The sequence below is a fragment of the Orussus abietinus genome, unplaced genomic scaffold (assembly GCF_000612105.2).
Source record: "Orussus abietinus isolate OABI.00-Male unplaced genomic scaffold, Oabi_2.0 scaffold51, whole genome shotgun sequence".
Classification (NCBI taxonomy): Eukaryota; Metazoa; Arthropoda; class Insecta; order Hymenoptera; family Orussidae; genus Orussus; species Orussus abietinus.
The window spans coordinates 413385-437512 of NW_019394250.1; the positions used below are offsets into that span (position 1 = coordinate 413385).

The 24128-nt window shown below is 38.6% G+C and overlaps 1 protein-coding gene across 1 annotated transcript in view; it reads left to right on the top strand.

The window, feature by feature from the left end:
• The first annotated feature begins 421 nt into the window (after nucleotides 1–421).
• The window catches only part of LOC105696119 (glutamate receptor ionotropic, kainate 2), a 28103-nt gene continuing 4396 nt past the window's right edge, over nucleotides 422–24128 (top strand). Inside the window, exons 1-14 of the mRNA XM_012418315.1 lie at nucleotides 422–500; nucleotides 4357–4438; nucleotides 4564–4722; nucleotides 6930–7111; nucleotides 7385–7542; nucleotides 8405–8546; nucleotides 8642–8944; nucleotides 10740–10958; nucleotides 12282–12488; nucleotides 14899–14983; nucleotides 15390–15666; nucleotides 19910–20108; nucleotides 21541–21766; nucleotides 22120–22235. Of these exons, the coding sequence (XP_012273738.1) occupies nucleotides 4369–4438; nucleotides 4564–4722; nucleotides 6930–7111; nucleotides 7385–7542; nucleotides 8405–8546; nucleotides 8642–8944; nucleotides 10740–10958; nucleotides 12282–12488; nucleotides 14899–14983; nucleotides 15390–15666; nucleotides 19910–20108; nucleotides 21541–21766; nucleotides 22120–22235 (2343 nt within the window). The 5' untranslated portion in view covers nucleotides 422–500; nucleotides 4357–4368. The remainder of the gene's footprint in view (nucleotides 501–4356; nucleotides 4439–4563; nucleotides 4723–6929; nucleotides 7112–7384; nucleotides 7543–8404; nucleotides 8547–8641; nucleotides 8945–10739; nucleotides 10959–12281; nucleotides 12489–14898; nucleotides 14984–15389; nucleotides 15667–19909; nucleotides 20109–21540; nucleotides 21767–22119; nucleotides 22236–24128) is intronic.

Sequence of the window (24128 nt, forward strand, 5' to 3'; positions counted from 1 at the left end):
ATCGAAAATATTGCAACAATTTCTCGTGTTTCTTGGTACCAAATGAAGTGTCCGATAATAAACATAAAGTAAAAAATGTAATTTCGATACGTGTTCATAAATTATTGAGACTAAATATGCCATTACGATTTTCAACAAATATTTCAGATATTTTCAAATGAAATGACAAGACATTTTAACAAATCCGTCGCTTGAGATTAGCAAAAATGAGAAAAAAAATATTTAGAAATTATTCCGCGCTGCTAGGGTAGTTTCCGCTGGAAATTCTCCTGAGAATGATGCTATTCTCGTATTCAAACGACGGACATATTCGACAGAAAATATAGACTCGTCTTAAGTAGTGGGGTGGACCAAAGCGAAGTTGTGGAAGAGAGGAACGAACGAGCTTGCGTGCCAGATGAATCGTGAGAGCAACTTACGGCTTCGGAGAGTTCATTTCGGAAGCTCATTTTCTTGTTTGAGCAAAATATTTTGGTTTCGTTACTCATTGCGTTCTAGAGGTAAGTAAAACACATTTCGGAGCGTATTGGCTGACCGTTGATTAATCACCCACTCATCTCATATTTTCAAACAGCTTTTATAACGTGAAACTAATTCATTCGATACACATTTCATGATGTGACGCTTGTTGAACTTGTTTAAGAGTTGAAACCAACCAAATAATGTTTAATCGAAGCTTACACCTTCAATGAGTACAAATAACGATAAACTATACCAATGTCAATGGTATAATATCTGGTTAAATGGAACATTCAGGTATTTAAAGTGACTAAGTTGACGTTGATGGATATTATTCCAAACGTCATGAAACGTAAAGAAATATTGTCAGAAATTTGATAGTTTGTTCGTGTCATTACCAACGTACAACTGAAACGTTTCCGCACGTATAAGAGTAAAATACAGTAGAAGAGTTAAAAATTGTTCGAAAAGTGAAATTTTGTTCCTTTGAAACAAAATACTTTACTTGGAAGCGCATGATATTCAATTTGCAACATAAGATTTTTCCGTCACATAACAACATACACACGTCATGGTGTGACGTTTGTTCAACTTGTTCAAGAGTTGAAACCGAATGATATTTAATCGAAGCTTATACCTTCAATGAGTACAAATAATGATGAACTGTACCAATGTCAATGATCTAATATCCGGTTAAATGGAACATATATTTAAAATGATTAAGTTGACGTTGATGGATATTATTCTAAAAGACACAAAAAGTATAGGAATATTGTCAGAAATTTGATAGTTTGTTCGTGTCATTATCAACGTACAACTGAAACGTTTCCGCACGTATAAGAATAAAGTACAGTAGAAGAGTTAAAAATGGTCCGAAGAGTGAAATTTTGTTCCTGCGAAATAAAATTCTTTTTCTGGACCACATATTCAATTTGCAACATAAGATTTTCCCATGATACGATAATTTACAAGTGTACTTGCAAATCATTCTATTATCTCTGATAGAAAATTGATCTAGAGCTCGACAATAATTTCAATAAACAATCTTCGAACAAGTGCTCCTCGTTTTCCCACAATTAACATCGCTTTCTACAAAGTAAAAATGTATACAAGGAATGTTGTAGCAGCGATAAGATGTTCTTACCTACAAACAATGAACATTAGTTCATGCTTATAATACTTGTACGGGTTGAATTGTATTTCCGTGACAAGTAGGACAATATACTCGGAAAAATAACGGAAAGTGATCGCGAAACTATGAATAACATTTACATACTCGTGAATTAAAATGTACAAATTGTAATGCAGTGCGTGTTACCTTCGCCAGTAATAAACATTTAACTAAGTGAAGTATTTTTACGAGTAAGCTACACTGAACGGGTACTCAACCTCCACTTGAAATGCGGATTGGCAATTCGAGGTCAATGCCACTTTTCTAATTTTGTCAAGCCACTTCGTGAAGGTGGCGTGAAATGTCACTTGCACTCTTGTCAAAAGACAGATTTCAACGAGTTACATATTAGCGGTTAAATGAAAATCATTTTAGATACAATTGAGTAATTAACCGGGCTGATGAAGTCGAAATAAATGCTAATTATATGAAAAATATTGTACATACTGTAATGATGAAGTCAGTGAGCGGTGAAAAATATAATTATTTAATTTAGAGCTTTCATACGAGTCATGATATCGGGAAAGTTCATTTCAGCACTGTTCAAAATACGTAGGAAAATTTGGATATTCCTTGCATGAAGACTTTAAAATTGTTTCTCACAAAATCTATGTCACAAGTCTTACGGGCGAACCACGCCGGCGTCGCGACGCACGACGCCTAAATATAACTTCGTTATGCGAGGTCTTAGATTTCGTTCCTTTTTCATGTCATCGAACGTAAAAGATCGGAAAAAATGGCCCAGATAGAAAATTCATGATCACCATAAGACGATGAAAATCGATTCACAAACAATTTGCAGACCATTTGCTGCATGAAATGTCTGCAATATATGTACGCATGTTAAACAATAAATTTGAACAAGAATTAGCGGTAGTTGTCACGCCATAACTGAAATACGAGCTACAGACGCTGCAATTGATTATCGGCAATGCGTGAGATAAATTAAGCTGTACATATGCGTACAAACATTGAGACATTGCATATACTCAAGTTTGTTTCATATTTAATCATTTTTGGTTCGTCGTTGTGTACTGCAAATATGATTTCCCAATGAGGACTTTTAAGCAATGTCTTCATAACTCATTTTATGATCTTTTATGAGACAAATTTCATGTCAATTTTGCATCAGTGAGATAAATTAAGCTGTACATATGCGTACAAACATTGAGACGGTGCATGTACTTAACTTTCTTTCATATTTAAGCATTATTGGTTCATCGTTGTGCACTGCAGATATGATTTCCAAATGAGGACTTTTAAGCAACATCTTTATAACTCATTTTATGATCTTTTATGAGCCAAATTTCATGCAAATTTTGCATCATTTTGTTTATTGGGGAGGGGGCAAGAGGGTTAAAAAAGATCCGACATCGATACGGTTCCTCTACAAGAAAGGAGCGATTTGATTGTTGTCACAGTCTTATAATTAAATAAATCGCGCTCTCTAATTTTTTCTTCATTGCACAATCTCACAAACAGCTACTGCACATATCGGATGGGACATTTAAACTTGAATCACCGATACATTTGATGAGCGAAGCAATTTAAGGGCATTTTAAGCAGGAAAAGTGTCAATGAAAATTTTGTCCATTTCGAATAGGAAGAATAACTATAATATTAATTATTTATTTTAAAGTAATTTTCAAGGTTATTTCAGAGCCAGTTGTAGTTTTTTTTATATGAAAACCTGATTTATGTTTTGTAACATTGTATTGTATGAAAGAAGGAAGCAACTTTTATTAAAAACTTGTTTTACACAGGTTCAATTTCGCATAATAATAATCTAAATAATCTCAAGAATTTTCTTTATTATTATCTTTATTTGCAGTTATCTATTAGAAACACGCATAAAGATGGCGATACCCTGCGTAGACATAAATATTTGCGTCAAGAGGATAAGTGCAAACATTTGCATTAGTTAAAGACTGCCGAACTATTAAGTGTTCGTTTGGATTCGTAAAACTTAACGATCGGAAACGTTTAGGTCCAGATATCCGTCTTCTGGAGGTACATGTTTATTTAAACTTGTCTCTCCAAATAACCATGTTGTCCAGGCTTCTAAAAAAATACGCCGTCATCGTGAGATTGATGGAAATTCATCGATAGTTCTTAAAAAATATCTATTAACTTTTGCTTTAAGTATTCTAGATGAAGATCACGTTTTTTGCGAGAAACTTAATATTGAAACACCTTTGAATCTGATTGTGTGATATACAATGAACTCATCGGTTTTATTCTAATATTAACTAATGTTAATTATGAACTTAATATTGGAACATCTTTGAATTTGAATGTGTGATATACATTGAACTTATCAGTTTTATTCTAATATTAACTAATGTTAATTATGAACTTAATATTGGATCATCTTTGAATCTGAATGTGTGATATACATTGAACTTACCATTAATACGTTTAAGTACAGACAAATTATTGTTACAATGAATTGAATTAAGTTTTTTTACTGCACACTTGCCTGTTCAATTAAGAATTATGTAAAGCCAAATTGAATATCGTGTTAGTGAAATAAACTAATCTTGTAATATCAAATCGTAACAATTATGAGATAGTGACAAACTATTTAAGTTATAATCACACGGCTTTTGCTATGTTCATTTATGTATGTTCGTAGCACATAAAATTTTGCTAATTAATATGTTTTTTGTTTTCTCCAAACTGCTTGTTTTATATTTTATAAAAGAACACACTGTACATGTTTTCAGAATGATCATAAGATGTTAATTAAATTGCTTTTGGTGGCGGTGCTGCCTTGCGTCACGGGATTTTTGAAAAAAGTCCACATAGGTAAGTTAAATCTTTGATCCGTTACGAAGTATTTATATACTTTACATACTCCATTTTCCGAGCTGCACCGGAACATGCATTTTTAGAGACATAAAAACCATATTGATAATATGAAATTACCACAGGCGGTCTCTTCGACCAGGATGACATTATCAAAAAAGCATTTGAAGCTTCAGTAAAGTCGGTGAACAGAGATCGACGCGAGAACAGAGAGTTTTCATATCCATCTCTCATACCTGAATCGCGAACAATTGAAACGGACGTTTTCGAGGCATCTCAGATAGGTAAGCCAATGATATCAAGTTATTACGTTTTAACATTTTTTTTATGCAAGTCGCACGCAGCGTTGGGGATATTGTTGCTGATCTAGATTATCCAAAAGAACACTGTTGCCCGATCCTTAAGTGTTTTCGTCACACAAAGATCCTAATTTTCAAATGGAGGACTGAGGTGGTCGCGTTTCTTGTCTCTAGTTCTCAGTTCCTCGTTTTACTCTCCTGTGTATAGTTTCGTTCTATTCGTTGAAATGCAAAAATTATGCGTTGCTTGTTTGACAAAAAATGGGAAGCATAAGCAGACGCATCACCTGTGGTAGAGATTGGTGGTCTTCCAATCAGGTTGCACCTATGGGGGTCCGTCAATCAGCTTTCTCCTTTAAATTTGATTAGCAAATTTAGGTTAGTGAAATTCCCTTTGACACGAGAAATACCTGGTTTCCTGGAGGTTAGGCGGTGTTGGATCAATGGGATCGAATCTGGTGGGATTTGTTGTACTATAGTATGAGTTCTATCGTGTCTAGGATTGGAACGTTGGTGAAGTGAGACACTACGCTAAAGTTGACACGTATGTCGTTGGTTTGGGTTCTAATTTGGTGGATTCTTTGGATAAAATCTATGGAGTTTGGACCGCGGTGATGGATTTGCTGGTGAGAAATAGTAATTGTTTGACCACGAAAGTTCGAGTGGGTGTGGGGGAGATAAAGACTGATACTACAGGGCGGAAAGGAGTGTTCGTCTTGTGGGTTTTTGGAAGGCCATGCAGGTTGGGCGGAAGGGATTCCTGACAACTGAGGTCTTTCTCAGTGGTAGGAATAACAATTGTGTATTCTGCACAGGGGACTTCTCCGGACTGTGCCTATCCCTGCTAGGAGCATTATCAGCGGCATCGGTTTTCTGAGTCTCAGAAATATCTACCAACAGCCCCCCCCCCCCCCCCTCAGGGTGACGAATCCAGAAAATTTTGAATCCCCCAGACCAACAAGCCTTGAGAAGCGTCTTGACGGCTAGGGACGTAATAGATGCCAACGCCCCATATAGTGGAATGACACCTTGCACCCTGCTGTTTCCGCTGATAGCCCAACGTCCGTTTAACGTGAAATTCGTGCAGCGCCCACTAGGCGGGGCAGGTGATTTTTAGGTTTAGGAAGCGCCCTGAGGTCAAGGTCGATTCAATGTCATGAAAAACTCCTGTACTCATCGGACCCCAGAACGTCTTTGCGCTCTCATTAGTGGCAGATCGGTTGAAGAGGGACGTACCTACCGCCAGCTCCTCAGGCGCCCGTGGCCCGCCTACAGAGCCCTACACACGTTTACCCCGCCGGTAACTCTAGGGGCGAGGAGTCTTCTACGGTTCGGAGTTCATCGTGGCGGTCACACCAGCCAATTGGTGGGACAAGACTGTAGATAACCACCCCAATCGTCATTGGCCATTCTGTCGCGGGTACTTCTTTCCATTATGCCACATTAGACGAATCAGACATGGTCCTAATCAGCGAACTTACAGTGTGCTGATCTGTCTGAGTGTCAATATTTGTAGGGACTTAATCTTTGATATGATGAAGCAAACACTAGGCCGCTTTTCAGGTTCACGTGTCATAATTAGGGTTGTTCTTCAGAGGGCCCCAGCGTTGCATAACCAACGCCATTGAGGAGGTTCATGGTTGGCTCGTAATTCCCCCTCCGATCCTATGCACCTCAGGTCGGGCCTTCTATAGAGGATTTTTGCTGTCCAGTGGCAGGGCTAACAAAGGAATTTAATAATCTGCTGAAGCAGTCAGAAATATTCTGAACGTATGAAAGAATTGTGGAAAATCTTTGTTGGACGGGGTTTGTTCGTCTTGCTCCTTCTTGGTGTGTTGGATGTATTGTCCTCTTCATCCATTCATACATAGGGTGTTTTTAAGGTGGGATAGCTTTGTTTGGAAGTTTTAAAATTCAGAGATGATGAGAGTCAGTCAAGTTATCCTCTTTGAATATGAAAGACACTTTCCTACACGCAGACGTCATCACATCAGCGTTTGTAGTCCTGATGATGCCAATGCAAGGTTGATGAAACGTCGGATAATAGACACAACAAACACGGCTTTCACTCAGAAGCCATTCCGTCCCAAGGAACAACGACGCTCGTGGAAGCTTAAAATCCCTAGGAATTATCTTTCAGTCCAGATAAAAAAATTCCATTAGAATTTGTTTAAATAGTTTTTTAATTATAGTATGCGAGCTCCTCGGCACAGGCGTTGCTGGAATTTTCGGACCCCAGGATAAAACAAGCGCAGGACATGTTCAGAGCATGTGTGACACAATGGAAGTTCCTCACATTGCAGTAAGATGGGATCCCGAACCAGCTCGGGGAAAAGCAATCAATTTGTATCCACATGCTGACACATATTCTACAGTATGTATTCCTGATTATATGAAATCAAATTGTCAGTTTTCATATGATACTGCACAAGAACGTATACCAATCTTTCTACGATGCCTAACGAAGTAATGACTATTGCATGGTACTGCGACATGATAAAGGCATACACATTCTTAGTGGTCCAAAAGATGCAATAATTCAGTTTACTTAAATTTTCAAATTTTTGTTCTACCATAACTTGAAAAGATGTATAAATTATAATATTTACCGGTAAAAGGAAAGGTAGTAACCATGCCTTGTATTCAGGTATTCTACCGGATTATTAAAGACTTCCATTGGAAAAGTTTTACACTATTATACGAGGATGGTGATAGTTTAACGCGTATGCGTATGTTACTTCAGCGATGGAGCAATACAGGAAATATTGTCACACTTCGACGATTGGGTAAAGGTCCAGACTTCAGGTACATATACAGTTCACTGTGACTTTGATTTCCATTTCGTCTACTACATAAGAGCTGTAGAACTTGGTACAGATACAATTACGGACCCTTTAAGGAGACGTGAAAGTGGTATCTAAGGGGTCAATCGTTCGTGAAAGTATTTTCCGAAGTGGGTGCACTAATTTGTTTCAAATTTTACCACATTAATAAGGAGACCCTAAAACTCACGAAATTTCATTTTTCATCAAAAATTTGGTAAATGGCTGTAAACAAATTATGTTCAAATTGAAATTGCATGGGCCTCAGGACCTTCCTTATAGTTTATATATTCACATTGTAAGGTTTAAATGATTCGGTACATCCTGTTCGGAAATAAGTTTCATAGATGAGACCTTTTTGACGCCATTTTCACATTATCTTAAGGTGATATGAAACTGGCGTCTGAGGAGTCAAATCGTTTATGAAAATTTTCTCTGAATTGGATCTACCGATCCATCTCAAATTTCACCACATGAATAAGGACGCCTTAAGGTAAGTCTTGAAACTCGTGAAATTCTATTCTTTTCTCATGAAATTTAATTTTTGTTAACAATTCTGTTATTTAGCCCAGACTAAAACTGAGAATACATATTTTTTTTATTAAATTTCTGGAGCGCCACGTTCTTCCTCAGGACTTGCATAATCACGTGTTAAAGTTTCAAATGATTCGGTGCACCCATATTGGAGAAAAGTATTACAAATATTTTGACGTTTCATATGTATAGAATGACCCTTTCATATCACACAATCATGATCTGTAGATTGTAAAATAAATTCTGCTGGGAGAAAAATAATTTATTATAAAACTGTCCAGTATAAATAAGTGAAATGTTTCTACCAACAGAAGCGTACTCCGCATGGTGAAAAAATCTACCGATTTCGACATCATCCTAGATTGCAGTTATGAGATCTTGCCAGAGGTCTTGATCCAGGCCCAACAAGTAGGAATCATGTCGGATAGATACAAGTACATCATAACGAATTTGGTAAGGTCCTCTCGTAGCCTGAATCGACTTGAAGTCTACAAAAGTGTTGTCCACTTGCGTTATCTAGTAGCACGATTAAGCTCCTTTTCCGCCAGGATCTGCAAGCCATCGATATAGAACCTTACCAGTATTCCGAAGTAAACATTACCGGGGTACGTTTAATAGATCCTGGAGATCCAGTTGTTCAAGACATTTTCGGAAACTATGCTTCAGACTGGGAATTGGAATCACCCACTCAGTTACGTGCGGAGCCGGCGTTGATGTATGACGCGGTGCAACTGTTTTATCAAGCTCTTAAGCAACTACAAGATGCCGTTGAGGGTGACGTGAAGCAACTGTCCTGCGATGGCTCCCAAAGTTGGGAACACGGGTTCAGTTTGAGCAATTTCATGAGACTGGTAAGAACTGCACGATATATTAACGGTGTTCACCACAAAGGTGAGGCACTGTTACGTTGTTCTGCGACACTAAACAGCTCGCGATTGTCAGTCAATCCCCGAGGGTCTTAAATCCTCGGGCTGGAGAAGACAGGCTCGGATAGTGTCTTGCTGAAGGGGGAATTAACCGCCAGCAGCTGGTTCCGCGTTTAGAATAAATATATTCCGGATTTTGGTAACACAATAGACTATATTTCTTTTACGGGCAAGGAACATTGCGTGATTTTACGACGGTGTTCAGATCAATAGGTGAAAAACAATGAGCTATTAACAAATCAAATCGAGTAACGGAGACAGTAGAGCGGTCCAGCCGAACCTTCGGACACCCTGGCGCCTGCCCGTCCGGTAAGGGTAAGAGGCGACCCTCGAACCCCCGGGGCAGGGCATTCTTTCCCAGCGGTCTGGGTGTTCCTCTCTTTCGACTCCGCGTCTGTTTTCTGTCAGCTCCGCACATGTCTCGCGTTATCCCGAGACTCTCTTCATTTTCTTCTTGTCACGTAAATTTACCTCTTGAGCTCATTTGTTAAATCTTAAACTCCAAATCATCGACTCGTACCATCGAGTACTCCTCTGTCACCGCGGTCGTTTAGCCCATTTTTGTTTTCCCGACCTACGACTCAAAAGTGCATAAACTTTTCCCCTTCTCACTACCCTGCTGCCAATCATCGCTCCTTGTAAATGCATCCAAATTTTGTCTTGACCTATTCTCGACGACGTTCCTTAAAATCTCCTCCCCCGATTCCAGCATCCTGAAGCGCCTCTGTACCATCTTTCCTCCGGGGAAAGTCTGATTTCTCTCACGCTTCAACCAACGAACATTTCCCGCGAGAATAGATACTTTTTCTCACCGCTCGATCGCGTATTACGAACTTGATCAATACTTTGTTAACGTAAAAAGGATTGTACCGTTTCGGTTTTAGTCTAGATTTTGATTGTTATCCTCTCTTATCCATTGCGGTTGTTAATAAATTATTATCTGTTAAATCAGTTCGCACCCGGCATCTCGCTCTCCTTCGTTGGCTTTCGCGATCGTACGAACATTGCCGACAGACGGTGATCAGTTGACTCGGCAATTGATCTTCGCGCTTACGTTGACTCGGCAACGAAAGGATTAAGTTCTCCGTTGACTCGGCAGCGAACTCTGTGAGATCCGATGTTGTCCCGGCAACTTTCGGTTGGTATCTGATCTTTATAAAAAGTCTTAAAAAATATCCGAGTGCATAGTTCTCCCTCCAACTCGGTGGAGGGAGGACGTCGGACTTGAGTCGAGCATTCTCATTGGCAGGGACAAATTCTCGAAGGGTTTCCACCCTCGAAGGCACTCACGAAACGGCCGGTCACGTAAGCCGCGGATTTGCGGAAAAAACCCTCGAGCGACGTTTGGTCGCCAGAAGCGGATTTCAGAATTTTTCGAAAGTTAAAAAATCTGTTCGCCAGACGTCGTCCCGTACCTTAGACGAAAACCCTCGAAAAGAGACCCTTTGGGAATGCTCGGACTCAAATTTATTTCCCCCCTTTCGAGGATGGCTCGGGTCCTTCGGTACACGTGGGAAGGACCTCGAGTTTCCATGGGCCTTGACTCGAGTGATTACAAAATGATTAAATTTATGCTAACAATTAACGCGGATGGGCTATCGACGCTCCATACGTTATTATTTTATTTAAAGCAACAATGGGTATGTGGAGGATCAATCGAGAGAAGTAGTTGCGCGAATGGCGTTTCCTTGGGCCTTCAAAATGTTTCTGTATGTTTCAGGGCGAAATGAAAGGTTTGACTGGTTTGATCAAATTCGACACGTCTGGATTTCGAAGCAATTTTCATTTAGACATAATGCAAGTTACTCAACAAGGTTTAGATAAAGTTGGAACGTGGAACAGCTCCAATGGGATCGAGTGGATACATAAAACTGTAATCCCAGAGGATCCCTCGGAACAAAGTTTGCAAAACAAGACCTTCGTTGTTTTGATTTCATTGGTACGTATCCCACTGTGAATGTAGTATTGTTCATTTCATGCATGAAACTTATGTCAGACAAACATATTACTTCATCATTACCCATTCCTAATAATCTTCGTGTTTAGTGTAACAGATCAAAGAAAATATTAGCGGTCAACTAATTCGGAAGACATAAAGTTTTGCAATGAAACAATTCTAGCAAGAAATAATAAAAGTAATTTGCTTTTAACACTTGTTAATAATTCAGGTTTTATAGATTTCTGAATATGTTTGAAATCTCTCAAAGGGATATAATTCCATCTTTTGTGATATACATACTGTTACATTCGCAGATATTCGGGGGTCGTGATGGTCATCAATTAAAAATAATTAAAAGTTGATAATTGTAAAATGTAGAAAATGTTGAACCCCCTAATGATTACAGCTCACTATTGTTTTAGAAATTAAAAATTCCCTCTGGTCTGGTGAACACTAAACCCTTTCTTGTTACTAACTCATTAATCATCTCGGTAAAAAAGTTCGCTGTTTTTCTCTAGCCAGCTGAAAAAATGTGAACTTCATGGAAAGTTCGGTTCATGGTACGGACGGTGACGAGAATTAATAAACGACCGCTGCAGCTCATTTGCATAACCTTTTGTAAATAACACGCACACAACTGTAATAACATTGACAAATAAATAAGGTGTTTTTCTCTGACGTTTCCATTTATGTGTAATACTTAGCGTTGTTAGTAATTATTCGATCTTCCATTCTACGTGGTCATCGATGATGTTGGATTGGCTGAAAAGTCTTGCGACATTAACAACAGAAATTTGACATTTATTTTTATTAATTGAATTACAACTTCAATCAGTCATACATATTTCACATTTCTATAACCTGTCGGTTAACCTTTTGACGTATCTCTACTAGTCTTTGTCAAATTTAAGAAATGAACATATCTTTATATTTTCTTATTTTAAATAAATAAGTCGTCCTTCTTCGATGTTTTCATTTATATGTAATACTTAGCGTTGTTAGTAATTATTCGATCTTCCATTCTACGTGGTCATCGATGATGTTGGATTGGCTGAAAAGTCTTGCGACATTAACAAAAGAGTTTTTATGTATTGATGAATTGATTGACAAAAATGATTAACAACAGAAATTTGACATTTATTATTATTAATTGAATTGCACCTTCAGTCAGTCATGCATATTTTCCGTTTCTATAACCTGTCAGTTAACCTTTTGACGTACCTCCGCCACTCTTTGTCAAATTTAAGAAATGAACATCTTTATATTTTCTTGTAAGAATTTTTGGTAAATCCAATACTGTCATAAATTGTTTCTGTTCTCCAGGCGCATCCTTACGGAATGCTGAAGGAATCGGAAAAAACAATGTCTGGCAACGACCGATACGAGGGTTTCGCCGTTGACATCATCGAGGAGCTCAGTAAAATGCTGCACTTCAATTACACGTTTGATCACAGGGGCAACGATAATTATGGATCCCTTAATAAAAGGACCGGCCAATGGGACGGAATGATGCTTAAGATAATGCAGGGTGTTAGTAGAACGTCTTTATTTCTACCTGTATGCACGTGTACTGACGCAGCAATGTTTTGAAGAACTCTCTGGAGATAATTTAAACAACGATCGTATCAGTTACGCACATAAAACGCAAGTTTTATTGAGCATGATACATTGAATGCATATAACTATAGAATATTCAACTTCATGCATATCACGTTGAATTATAATATAAACGTGGAATTGTTTCAATGAAATTTACTTGGCAAAATTATGGAACGACGCAGATGAAGTTTCCATTATTTCCTAGAGATTCTTAATAACGTTATTATCTGATTAATTTCCTATTTTTACTGTTTGGTGTTGCAATTTTACCGGCCAGCAGTGTCGTGCAACATATCCACTTCTTTAAAAGATGAGCATTTTATTATTTCATTGAAAAACCGATTCCAATCGTACCCACTGTTGTACAGAATACCGAAATCTAAGAGTTTCCTAGAGATTCTTAATAACGTTATTGTCTAATTAATTGCTTATTTTTAGTGCTTGGTGTTGCAATTTTACCGGCCAGCAATGTCGTGCAACATATCCACTTCTTTAAAAGATGAGCATTTTATTATTTCATTGAAATACCGATTCCAATCGTACCCACTGTTGTCCAGAATACCGAATTCTAAGAGTTTCCTAGAGATTCTTAATAACATTATTACACCGGTTAGACAATGAGAATTCTTTGAATTGCGCGAGTCGATGCCAAGCGACGCTGCAGGGTGCTGCTATCTTTCCGCCTCCACGAGAATTATACTTCTGCGATCCTTATCGGCTCAGCAGCCGTCGCGCTATACGAGTCTCCATCGAGCAACGACTCTTCCTCGTTTTCTCCATCGGCTTATCGACAGGGTCGATAATAGCGATACGGCGATAATCCTCCTCGCTATTACCGTTTATCCTATCACGTTCCGAGGGATCGTGTGAGGTGTATTAAGATCTCCATTCGCAATTTGCAGCGTCACGAAGTCTGGGAAGCCCGTGAAATCGATCTTTCTCGAGAAGCAGCAGAAAAAGTTGGACGCACCTGAGATCTACAGGCTCGCATTATCCAGACTCCATCTTTTTTTTTTGGATTCACGATTAATGTCGAGCCATGACAAGAGAGTCCTTCGAGGCTAGTCATGGTGAAACGTTTACCCCCCTTTCCTCCCCAGCTGCTTTGCGATCGCTTCGAAAGGTTCTTGACCGAGAACCTCCACGACGACTCTGGAAATCCCCAGGGTGTTAAAAGACAATGTCGGTAGGATGCCACCAGCGGTCTGCTCGATCCGAGGAGCTATTCACTCGGAAGTCAGTGAAAACCATGGACGTATAGCATATCGCATCACTCAACCCTACGAGCTTCTCGCTCAAAAATGTATTTGGCACGAAACACTACCGGGAGTCATGATGGACCGCTCTCTCCCTATACTTGAATATGGCTCTGAATGGGTTTAACAGAACGGAGACGTATAGTATATCGCGTCACTCAACCCTACGAGCTTCGCGCTCAAAAATGTATTTGGCTCGAAACACTACCGAGAGTCTTGATGGATCGCTCCCTCTCTATACTTGAACATGGCTCTGAATGGGTCTACAGAACGGAGACGTATAGTATATCGCATCACTCAACCCTACGAGCTTCTCTCTCAAAAATGTATTTGGCTCGAAACACTACCGAGAGTCTTGATGTACCGCTCTCTTCCTATACTTGAATATGGCTCTGAATGGGTCTAACAGAACGGAGACGTATAGTATATCGCATCACTCAACCCTATGAGCTTCTCGCTCAAAAATGTATTTGGCTCGAAACACTACCGAGAGTCTTGATGGGCCGCTCCCTCCCTATACTTGAATATAGCTCTGAATGGGTCTAACAGAACGGTGAGAGAACGAGGACGTTGGCGATAGGGTCTACGCATGTCTGTGCAACAGGACTGTGCAGTGAAGTAATTTGCGTATGTGAATATGTATATTGCTGTCAATCAACTGCCAAGAACTTACTGCGCATGCGACCAGCGCAGAAATCCGTAGACTCGATTGCCATAGTTCTCTTTCTCTCAGCGATCTGCGAGCGGCACTCAATGAGCGGTCCATATATTATAAGTATTCTTAATAGTTTAGATATACGTATATTAATCTCAATGCGATGCTTAGGTAAATTGAATATGAAAAGGCGAAACACACGCACACGCTCTTTTCCTTTCCCTCACCCCTTCAGTCGACAATGAGATTATCGGTAGACACAAGTTGTCTAAGTATCCGTTTCAATAATCCTGTTAGAAGAACTCCCTTGGAGAAAGTTCTGACGCCATAAGTTAATTCACAGGTACCTCTAATTACATGCTTAGTACGCATTAGCACCCTTCGCTCTTGCGGAGTAGGAGCTTACTGAAGTGAAAACTTTTATTTCCAGGAAGGAGACCTCGGAATTACGGATCTGACGATCACCGCTGATCGCGAGAGTGCGGTAGACTTCACCTTGCCGTTTATGAACTTAGGTATTTAACGACCGGTATACTTGTTAGCGATGAGCAACTGCAAGAGCAAGACCAAGACTACTATAGTCTAGGCCTTGCTCGGTCGAGCAGTGGTCTTGCGTGGTGGAGTTTTGGTCTTGGCTTTGCAATCATAATCAGGCCTTGGTTTTGCACTTTTTGCCAGAACTGGTGAACATTCTTCAGTACTACCAGTTTTGCTCTTGGCTTTGCAATTATAATCAGGCCTTGGTTTTGCACTTTTTGCCAGAACTGGTGAATATTCTTCAGTACTACCAGTTTTGGTCTTGGCTTTGCAATCATAATCAGGCCTTGGTTTTACACTTTTTGCCAGAACTGGTGAACATTCGTCAGTACTATCTGCAGGTAGCTTATAAGCTAACACGCGTGATATAATGTTCATCCCCAGGCATCAGTATTCTTTTCAAGAAAGCGACAAAGTCCCCACCGAGCTTGTTCTCCTTCCTGTCGCCGTTTTCCAACGACGTTTGGCTCTACCTCATCGTGTCGTACATATTGGTCTCATTGCTGCTCTTTGTGATCGGTCGGCTGTGTCCAGCCGAATGGAACAATCCGTACCCTTGTGTCGACGAACCGGAAGAGCTGGAGAATCAATTCACTCTGAAGAATTCGCTGTGGTTCACCATCGGAAGCATCATGCAGCAAGGATCCGAAATTGCTCCCATGTTTGTTCTTTCATTCGATTTAGATTGTTTCTTATCGCATGAAAGTAAAAAGTTGGTGCGTGTCCGCCATGTATGTTAGAAAAGAGACTTCTTAGTTAAAAAGGAATGTTATTAACTAGACTAACCCGTTCAAATGTACTGACAGACAACTGCCGAGGACGTTATTCTGCACGGAACAAAATTTCTGATATACATATATGTAATGGTGGAATGGTTATGAATCTCAGAAAGTAAAAATACTCATATAATGTATGTATTTTATATACGTTACTAGACATTCACATTTTCAACAATTAAATACATATAGAAACGTATAATATATTTCTATTTAACATGCACTTGTATCTACAGTATTGCACATGCAAAAGACATCTAACATACGCAAGTTGCATATATATTAAGGAAAGAAAAATTTATTTGCCACATACGTATAACACATATATATTTCATATACGTATATATTCACATACATTTCATAAATCTTTATACGTCTATTATACGTACGTATGCCTATGTCAGATATTTTATCTGCATCTACGGTACATACGGTACGGTATATTACGTACATACGGTACATACGTGTGCCAAATATTTTACATACGTATAATATACATACTTCTCAGGGTGGGATGTATATGACATGTCTGCAGAATGTTCAGAAATGCGCATACAATATACAGATGATGCAGACATTTGTACATATCCCAGGCCTTTTGATATACTTTTATATACGTCTACTATACATATGAACGCATATATCAGAAATCTTATGCACGTATAATAATTATATTTGTTCAGTGTGGGTGTTATACTACGTAGAGATTATTCTTTATTATTCTTCAATGAAAGACCCTTACGCATCCGGTAGTGGTTGCTTCTGCCAAAACAATACTAACGCCGAAAGATGAATATGAATAGTAATTGACCGTAAATTTAAGGGTAAAGTCAGGTTGGTCATATTAAATTTTAATGTCAGAGGTGAGGAAAATGCGTGAAATTTCCAATTGGTATTTGACTACAATTTTAACGCTTTTGATCAAATGTGAGTGATCAGTGGATATATAAAACGTGTCAGGCATTGAAATAGTGTTCATTGTCGAATTGTCACCTCGGAAACCTCCTAACTTCGTCAACAGGCCAATTTTCGGAGAGTGATATCTCGTTTGGAAGTGCACGATCCGTCATAAACTGACCGGTTGACATATTTCGTGAATACCTACTTTTTTCGCGTCGTGATTCTTGTTAGCAAATGTTTTTCATTTTGTACGTGAACCGACTGGGAATTTTACTCGATTTTTACTCGGTTGACATATTTCGGGAATACCTACTTTCTTCGCGTCGTGATTCTTGTTAGCAAATGTTTTTCATTTTGGAGGCGAACCGCCTAGGAATTTCACGCGATTTCTTCGTATCTGACGTCAAAATTCAATAAGGCTATCGTGGCTTTACTAGCCCCTTAATTGAGAAAATAATGCATAAACACTAACGAAAATGGTCACACGATTTGTCTCAATTCTAATACATAAAAATGATTGTAACTAGTAATTGCCTGCGAAACGAAGAATTTTGAATAAGATACGCATGATAATGAGCGGTAATTTTAGTGTCAAGTTGGCCATATCAGCTGACCGGTTGACATATTTCGTGAATACCTATCTTCGCGTAGTGATTCTTGTTAGCAAATGTTTTTCATTTTGTAGGCGAACCGACTGGGAATTTTACGCGATTTCTTCGTCTCTGACGTCGAAATTCAATAAGGCTATCGTGGCTTTACTAGATCCTTAATTGGGAAAATAACGCACAAACACTAGCGAAAATATTCACTCATTTTGTCTTAATTCTAATACATAAAAATGATTGTAACTAGTAATTGCCTGCGAAACGAAGAATTTTGAATAAGATACGTATGATAATGAGCGGTAATTTAATATCAAGATGGCCATATCAGTTGATTCGCTTCTTGGACAACAAAATTAAATTAAATAATATTAACGGACACGTTTACACAAATTGTGTCAATTCTGTAGCTTAAAGATTAATGTAAGTAGCGATTATCTGTGAAAAAAGCATTTTTCAATACGTTCGCCTTACATCACGTGGGAACTTAAACGTATTGCAGTGCCTTAAGAAGTTTTACTTTAAAAAGTCGATGCTGTGAAATGGTGTTTCCCTCGAGCTGATAAATGTCTCAAATTAGTACCGTTATTACCACTTAATATCAGAGAAAAATTGACCACGGTACAGAAGATAAAAAATGCTTCGTAGGAAAGTGGGTATTATATCACGGTGGCAAAGATCATTTGCATATCGCACCTTCCTAGTTAATATCACCCACCAAAAACACATTCGGGGTGTAAAGAGAACCATTCATTACCTGATTGTAATCTTGCAAGAAAACAATGTTAAAGTCTTTGAAAATACTAGCTGAGAACAATATTTTTAGAATAAACATCCCGCAAAAGTTTGTTTCATGTTCTACATGCGAAGGTAATAAAATGACACATTATTAGGTTCATACATGTCTAGGGTGTATTATTATATATTAGACAGAGCAAAAACGCTATTATAGTTTAATCCTGAAAAACAAATCAAATGTTATGAAATTTTCGATCCACGTGTTCATTCCAGACCCGCCAAAGCAAAGATAGATAGAAACTTGGTACAGAAAATGTACTGAAATTACGTATACGATCTTTAAGAGCAACTTCACTAAGGTCTTCGAATTTTAAAACAATCGAACAATATTGACTTGGCGTTTGGTACCGCGTTATTGTTGTATTCACGAATTTAATTGAAAATCGCGAAGTTCCAGATTTACGCCATGAAGACAGGAACAATAATTACGTTTATGGCGCAACAGAACAAGTATTGAAACAATCTGCGTAAACGTTTTCATTAGTGTCAGTGCGTTATTCCGTCATTGTCAGTTAATTTAACAGACAATTATTGTTTATATTCATCCTTGCTTGTTTGCATTTTTGTGCCCATAACAACCAGTATCGAATATGTGAGGACATTTCATGAAAGAGCAGTAATTAATAACTTTCATTAATGTGGAAATTTCACTACCAACGTGCATGGCGGCCACAGACCGATTTTTTCTTATATGAGCCGCTCAGTGCACACATTGATTAACTCCATAAAACAAAAAGTTGAGAAATGCGATGAAGTAATGTAGATTCTTTTTTAAAATTCATATTATAACATAACTTCAAATATATAATGTAGAATACATAAATACAGTTATAGTTTTCATCCAACGGTATATAAAATTAATAAGAAAGAATAGCCAAAAAATAATCGTCTGCATTTTATATCGACAAATGTTTTGGCAGGTATTAAATTTCCTCCCCTATTCCTGTATGCCAAACCTTTTGTTCCGTTATGCTTTTGTAAATTTCGTGCCCATTTGTCAGGATTACGACTTCTTTTCCTCCCAATCGATGCGTTTGTTGGGGGATTTGTACCGTTGCAATCAGATGAATCCGAAAAACACGATAAACGTCTTCTTGCCCCAGACTTTCTGCTGATAAACCGTATTGAAGAACCATCATTGCTTTCCACATCCACATTGTTATTAGTTTCACTCATCTTGATTATAACGGTATAATATTTAGTTCTTTAAAAACAATCAGGGAGTAATGTTGAAAAGACCAAAAAATATGTAGTCCGTGTAATATTGGTGAAGTATACAGTAAGATTCAGCGTGAGAGATCACTGTTATACCAATTACCGTCTGCATTGCGCTTCTTTCTATCTGTTTGCTGATGCGATTTTATTACTCATATTGTTGAAAGGGGGAAAGCATCTTTGGCTGTTTAAAAAAAAAAGCGTCGATGTACGGCCGCAACAGATAATCCAATAATACTATACTGCTAGGTATTCTTCTACGATTTACATTAGAGTATGGAGTTAATCAAAATGGCTTCTAAAATAAATTACTTATTATTCAATGCCCAAAAAAATGTTGCCGTTTAATGGTGTTAATCTCTATTAATCAGGAAAGATATTATAAATATAAAAAGTTATGACTATACCAAGTGCTTTGACACCTAAATTTAAGATTTTTCATAAAGTGGAGTTAGTCGATGTGTGCACTGAGCGGCTCATATAGGACTACATTTATGAAGGAGGCGTATTTAGTGACTATCAGGCCAACATTGTGATACTTATAACAATGTATTTTCCAATTCATAAGTGGTGTCCTTTGTTTCTTTTATTGAAACTTCACGCTTCTCTTTAGAGGTATCTCGACGAGGATGATGGCGGGCTCCTGGTGGTTCTTCTGTTTAATCATGGTTGCATCGTACACTGCAAATTTGGCTGCATTTCTGACATTCGAAACTCTCGAAACGCCGATTAAAAGCGCCCAAGACCTGGCTAATCAGAACGTCATTAAGTATGGTGCCAAGTCCGGTGGTTCCACCTACGCGTTCTTCAGGGTAAGTGACTTTTTAAGTTATTTCAAATATTTCAAATACATATGTCAATCAACATTTACTAGCATTGGAGAGATTGTGAAAACAGCTTCTCTTCCAACTGCTGTGACCACTGACATTGCAGTACGTCACATTAAATGTTTAGAATGTCATGACGGTGGAACCGGACTTTCAAAGAAATATCCAAAGTATTCTTAACTAATTGATTGTGTCATATTCTTGGTATGTTGTGTCCAGCTGAGCCTATTTTTTTACTACAAGACCGTGTTGATAGAGAAACAAGGCATATGACGCCTCAGAACCCCAAAATAGAACAGAATGCATATATTGCATGTATATAGTTGCTCGCAAAATAATTGCATTCCGGAGTAGCAATGGTTGCAGTGAAACAGGTCGTGAAAAACCGCAACAATAACTTGCTTATTTATACATTACTCATCACTTGTTAGTTATGAGACATGTTACATTTTTATAGCCTGTCACATTCTAATTTTCGCGTAGAGAAACTAATTAGGAAATGTCGGATAGTAGCCTGGCTCTAGTTAGGATTCCTACTTAAATGTTCCCGGCCATTGCTAATGTAGATTCTGGTTTGGATTTGGCCGTGTATTCGAGATAACTTTTTCTGATTAAGGTGATGTGAAATTCTTAAATTAGTCAATTCGAGTAAGACACTCTTTAAAAAGTATTCCACGAATTAGCTGAAATGTTAATATATAACTCGCGATCACCCCCAATCACAATGTTGTCGTTTTCGAGCTCTCTCCGACACCAAACTTAGTTCATGAAAAAGGAACTGCCGTGCAATCCGATCGTCTTCCTCGTCACTTCCGTTATGAACTTGACTCTTACCAAACCGTATTCCCGAATTTGCACACCACAACAAAGTGCATCGGTTCATACAACTGAATAAGATTAGCTATCATAACCGAATATTTTGGTAATTTGTAACTATAAAATTGTAGTCAAGTTAACTTTCTTAAATTTAGCAACGGTGTTTGCAACTACCATATTAGCGGTGTTCCTTAGTCATTTTCAGCAGACAATTGTGTTCAATGAGCACACTTTCTCAATGTATTCATTCGATGTAATTTTGCCCGATTCTCACTTTACTGACCCAATTTAGAATATCCTAGCTAGGCCTTGCATAAAAAAGTGTAATATTCCAAGATGTGTCTTATGTGATTGCTGGCTTGACATTCCAGCTGCATCTTATTGTTAGATAGTGCTATTACAGATTCTCTTCATGTGCTGGTCTCTGTCCGAATAACTCCACAATTTGTATTTAATAAATGAACCCTGTTGTTAATTAATTCATTAGCTGGTGAATTAGATTCATGATAATCGTATAGCTTTTGCTACTAACCACAAATTTAATTTGGTCGAGAACGGCTACTCTAATTCAGTACTTTGCAAGAACTATGGCACTTCCAAGGACTCCGAAGATCCCATCTACCAAAAGATGTACCAATACATGAAGGAAAATGCTGCCGAGGTGCTGACCAAAACCAATGACGAGGGTATCAATAAAGTATTGGATGGAGGCTACGCGTTTTTTATGGAGTCGTCATCGATTGAATATGTTCAGGACAGAGAATGCAACGTAACACAGGTCGGAGAACCCTTGGATTCAAAGGGTTACGGGATTGCTATGAAGAAAAGTAAGTTTCCCTTGTTCATGCGTCAACTATTTGAATGGCAAAGAAATTGTAGCAACTAGGCAGCAACATTTAATGGAAAGAACAAATGAAATTAATTTTGCGAAATTACAAATAAACCGTCGGATACATAGACACGCTTCCTCAAAATTGTTCGCACGGGTCATTACCTTATATATTATATATTACGACCATTGATATTTATTTGAAAATGAAGATGAATACTGAGGAAAATCACCATTATTTTTTTAATACAAGGTGGACGCGAAAATTATTGCCGAACGAATAAAATACGAATAAAATGTTCCTCGTTTCACTTTTTAATTTTTAAACATTTTAATCGTGTAAAATTACAGATTCTCCTTACCGCAACGCACTAAGCAAAGCAGTGCTGAAATTGCAGGAGGATGGTATATTAACGAAATTGAAGACGAGGTGGTGGCACGAAAAGCGGGGAGGAGGAAAATGCTTAGTACGTATTTCATTAAATATTGATCCTTTTCACAATAACATTACGAAGGAAAATTTTCTCTAAACCTAGATTATCGAATCAACATGTGCTCGTCTTAAAGATGAAATGTTGACAGGGGTATGTATGTGAGCGATTTTCGATCAAGCAACTCCTTCCTAGGTAAAAGTGCATCCAAAATATGTCGCTACACTTTTTTACATGAAAATGACCACTTATCGAAAATCGCTCCACTATAATCTCAACTCAACATTTTATCTTCAAAATGAACGGGTGTTCATTTTGAAGATAAAACTATCTCAATCGATATCTCAATCGATCGAGTTCAACATGTGCTCGTCTTAAAGATGAAATGTTGACAGGGGTATATATGTGAGCGATTTTCGATCAAGTAACTCCTTCCTAGTTAAAAGTGCATCGAAATTATGTCGCTACACTCTTTTACATGAAAATGACTACTTATCGAAAATCGCTCCACTATAATCACAACTCAACATTTTATCTTCAAAATGAACACCCGTTCAGCTCGATCGGTCGAAAAATACGATCGAAATCGTTCTTCCCGTGAGGCTGGGCAAAATAAAGAATTTCTTTCCACCAATGACAACTATAATAAGTTTCTCGATGCCTTTCATATTGCCTTAAGGTGATATGAAAGGGTGATATATACAAAAGAAAAAGTTCAAATATTTAGAAAACTGTTCTCCAAACTGGGTGTACCGAATTATCTGAAACTTTAATACATGATTATGGAGGCCCTAAGGAATAATGCACTACTCGTGAAATTTCTTTCTTCGAAAAACATTTTGTCCTTATCTCAGACAAGAACCAAGAGAAGATATATTTATCTCGAAAAATGAAATTTCACGGGCCGCGCGTTCTCCCTTAGAGCCTCCACAATCACGTGTTAAAGTTTCAGATAATTCGGTGCACCCAGTTTGGGGAAAAGTAATAGAAATATTTCGATTTATTGATACGTATATATCAAACTTTCATATCACGTTAATGTAGAGAAAACAACCGTGCGGGAATAATCGTTTACTTTTTACATTTACCCCACCTCTCCCACCACGTTAATATTTGTGTGAAACGTGCGTTCCACAAATTTCAGTTCATTGGGTGCTCTGGCGCATTTTCGAGTAATCAGCATTGTTCCCATTAGTTCTGTCTTCAAAGTGACTCACGCCGCGTTTTCCAGACCGTGGCTTTTAAGGCCAGTCGCTGGAGCCGTAACTAGTATTTCCGCAGGAGCACCCAAGGACCTTTCGTTTCCAACTCCGAGATGAAGCGCTTTCGCGATTCTCAGAGAGGCACAAAAGATCAGACGCGCCGACACGGACGCCGTAGACCACACCGAGTGGAAATCCATGCCGAACCTTCGAACCGAGAAAAAAGTGTCTTGCATCTGCCGACATAACGCTTACTTATTGCCGAGAGGCGTGTGCTCATGCATGACGCCACGGGGATGCCATCGAATATGCTCGACGCGACATCGCGACACGCATGCTACACTTTTTCCTGGGATTTTGTCACAAGTGGCCTTGAACCAAGAAAACGGCAGTGGTCGCTGCACCGGTTATCCACTTGAATAAATCATATCATGCACGGGCACAAGAAGAAGATGAATGGCTCGGTGGAACCGTTATAAACAAAAAATGTGGATGCTATATTTAACCAGCTGCCCTGGATGTGTGTGTAAGACGTACTGTACAATGGCGGACATGAATGCCTCCCCTGCGGATACGGCATCGCCTGTGCAGGATGGGAGGGCATTGATGTCTCCCAGTGTACAATGGCGGACATAAATGCCTCCCCTGCAGATACGGCATCGCCTGTGCAGGATGGGAGGGCATTGATGTCTCCCAGTGTACTCAATTAAGAGATCCCACTGGAGAT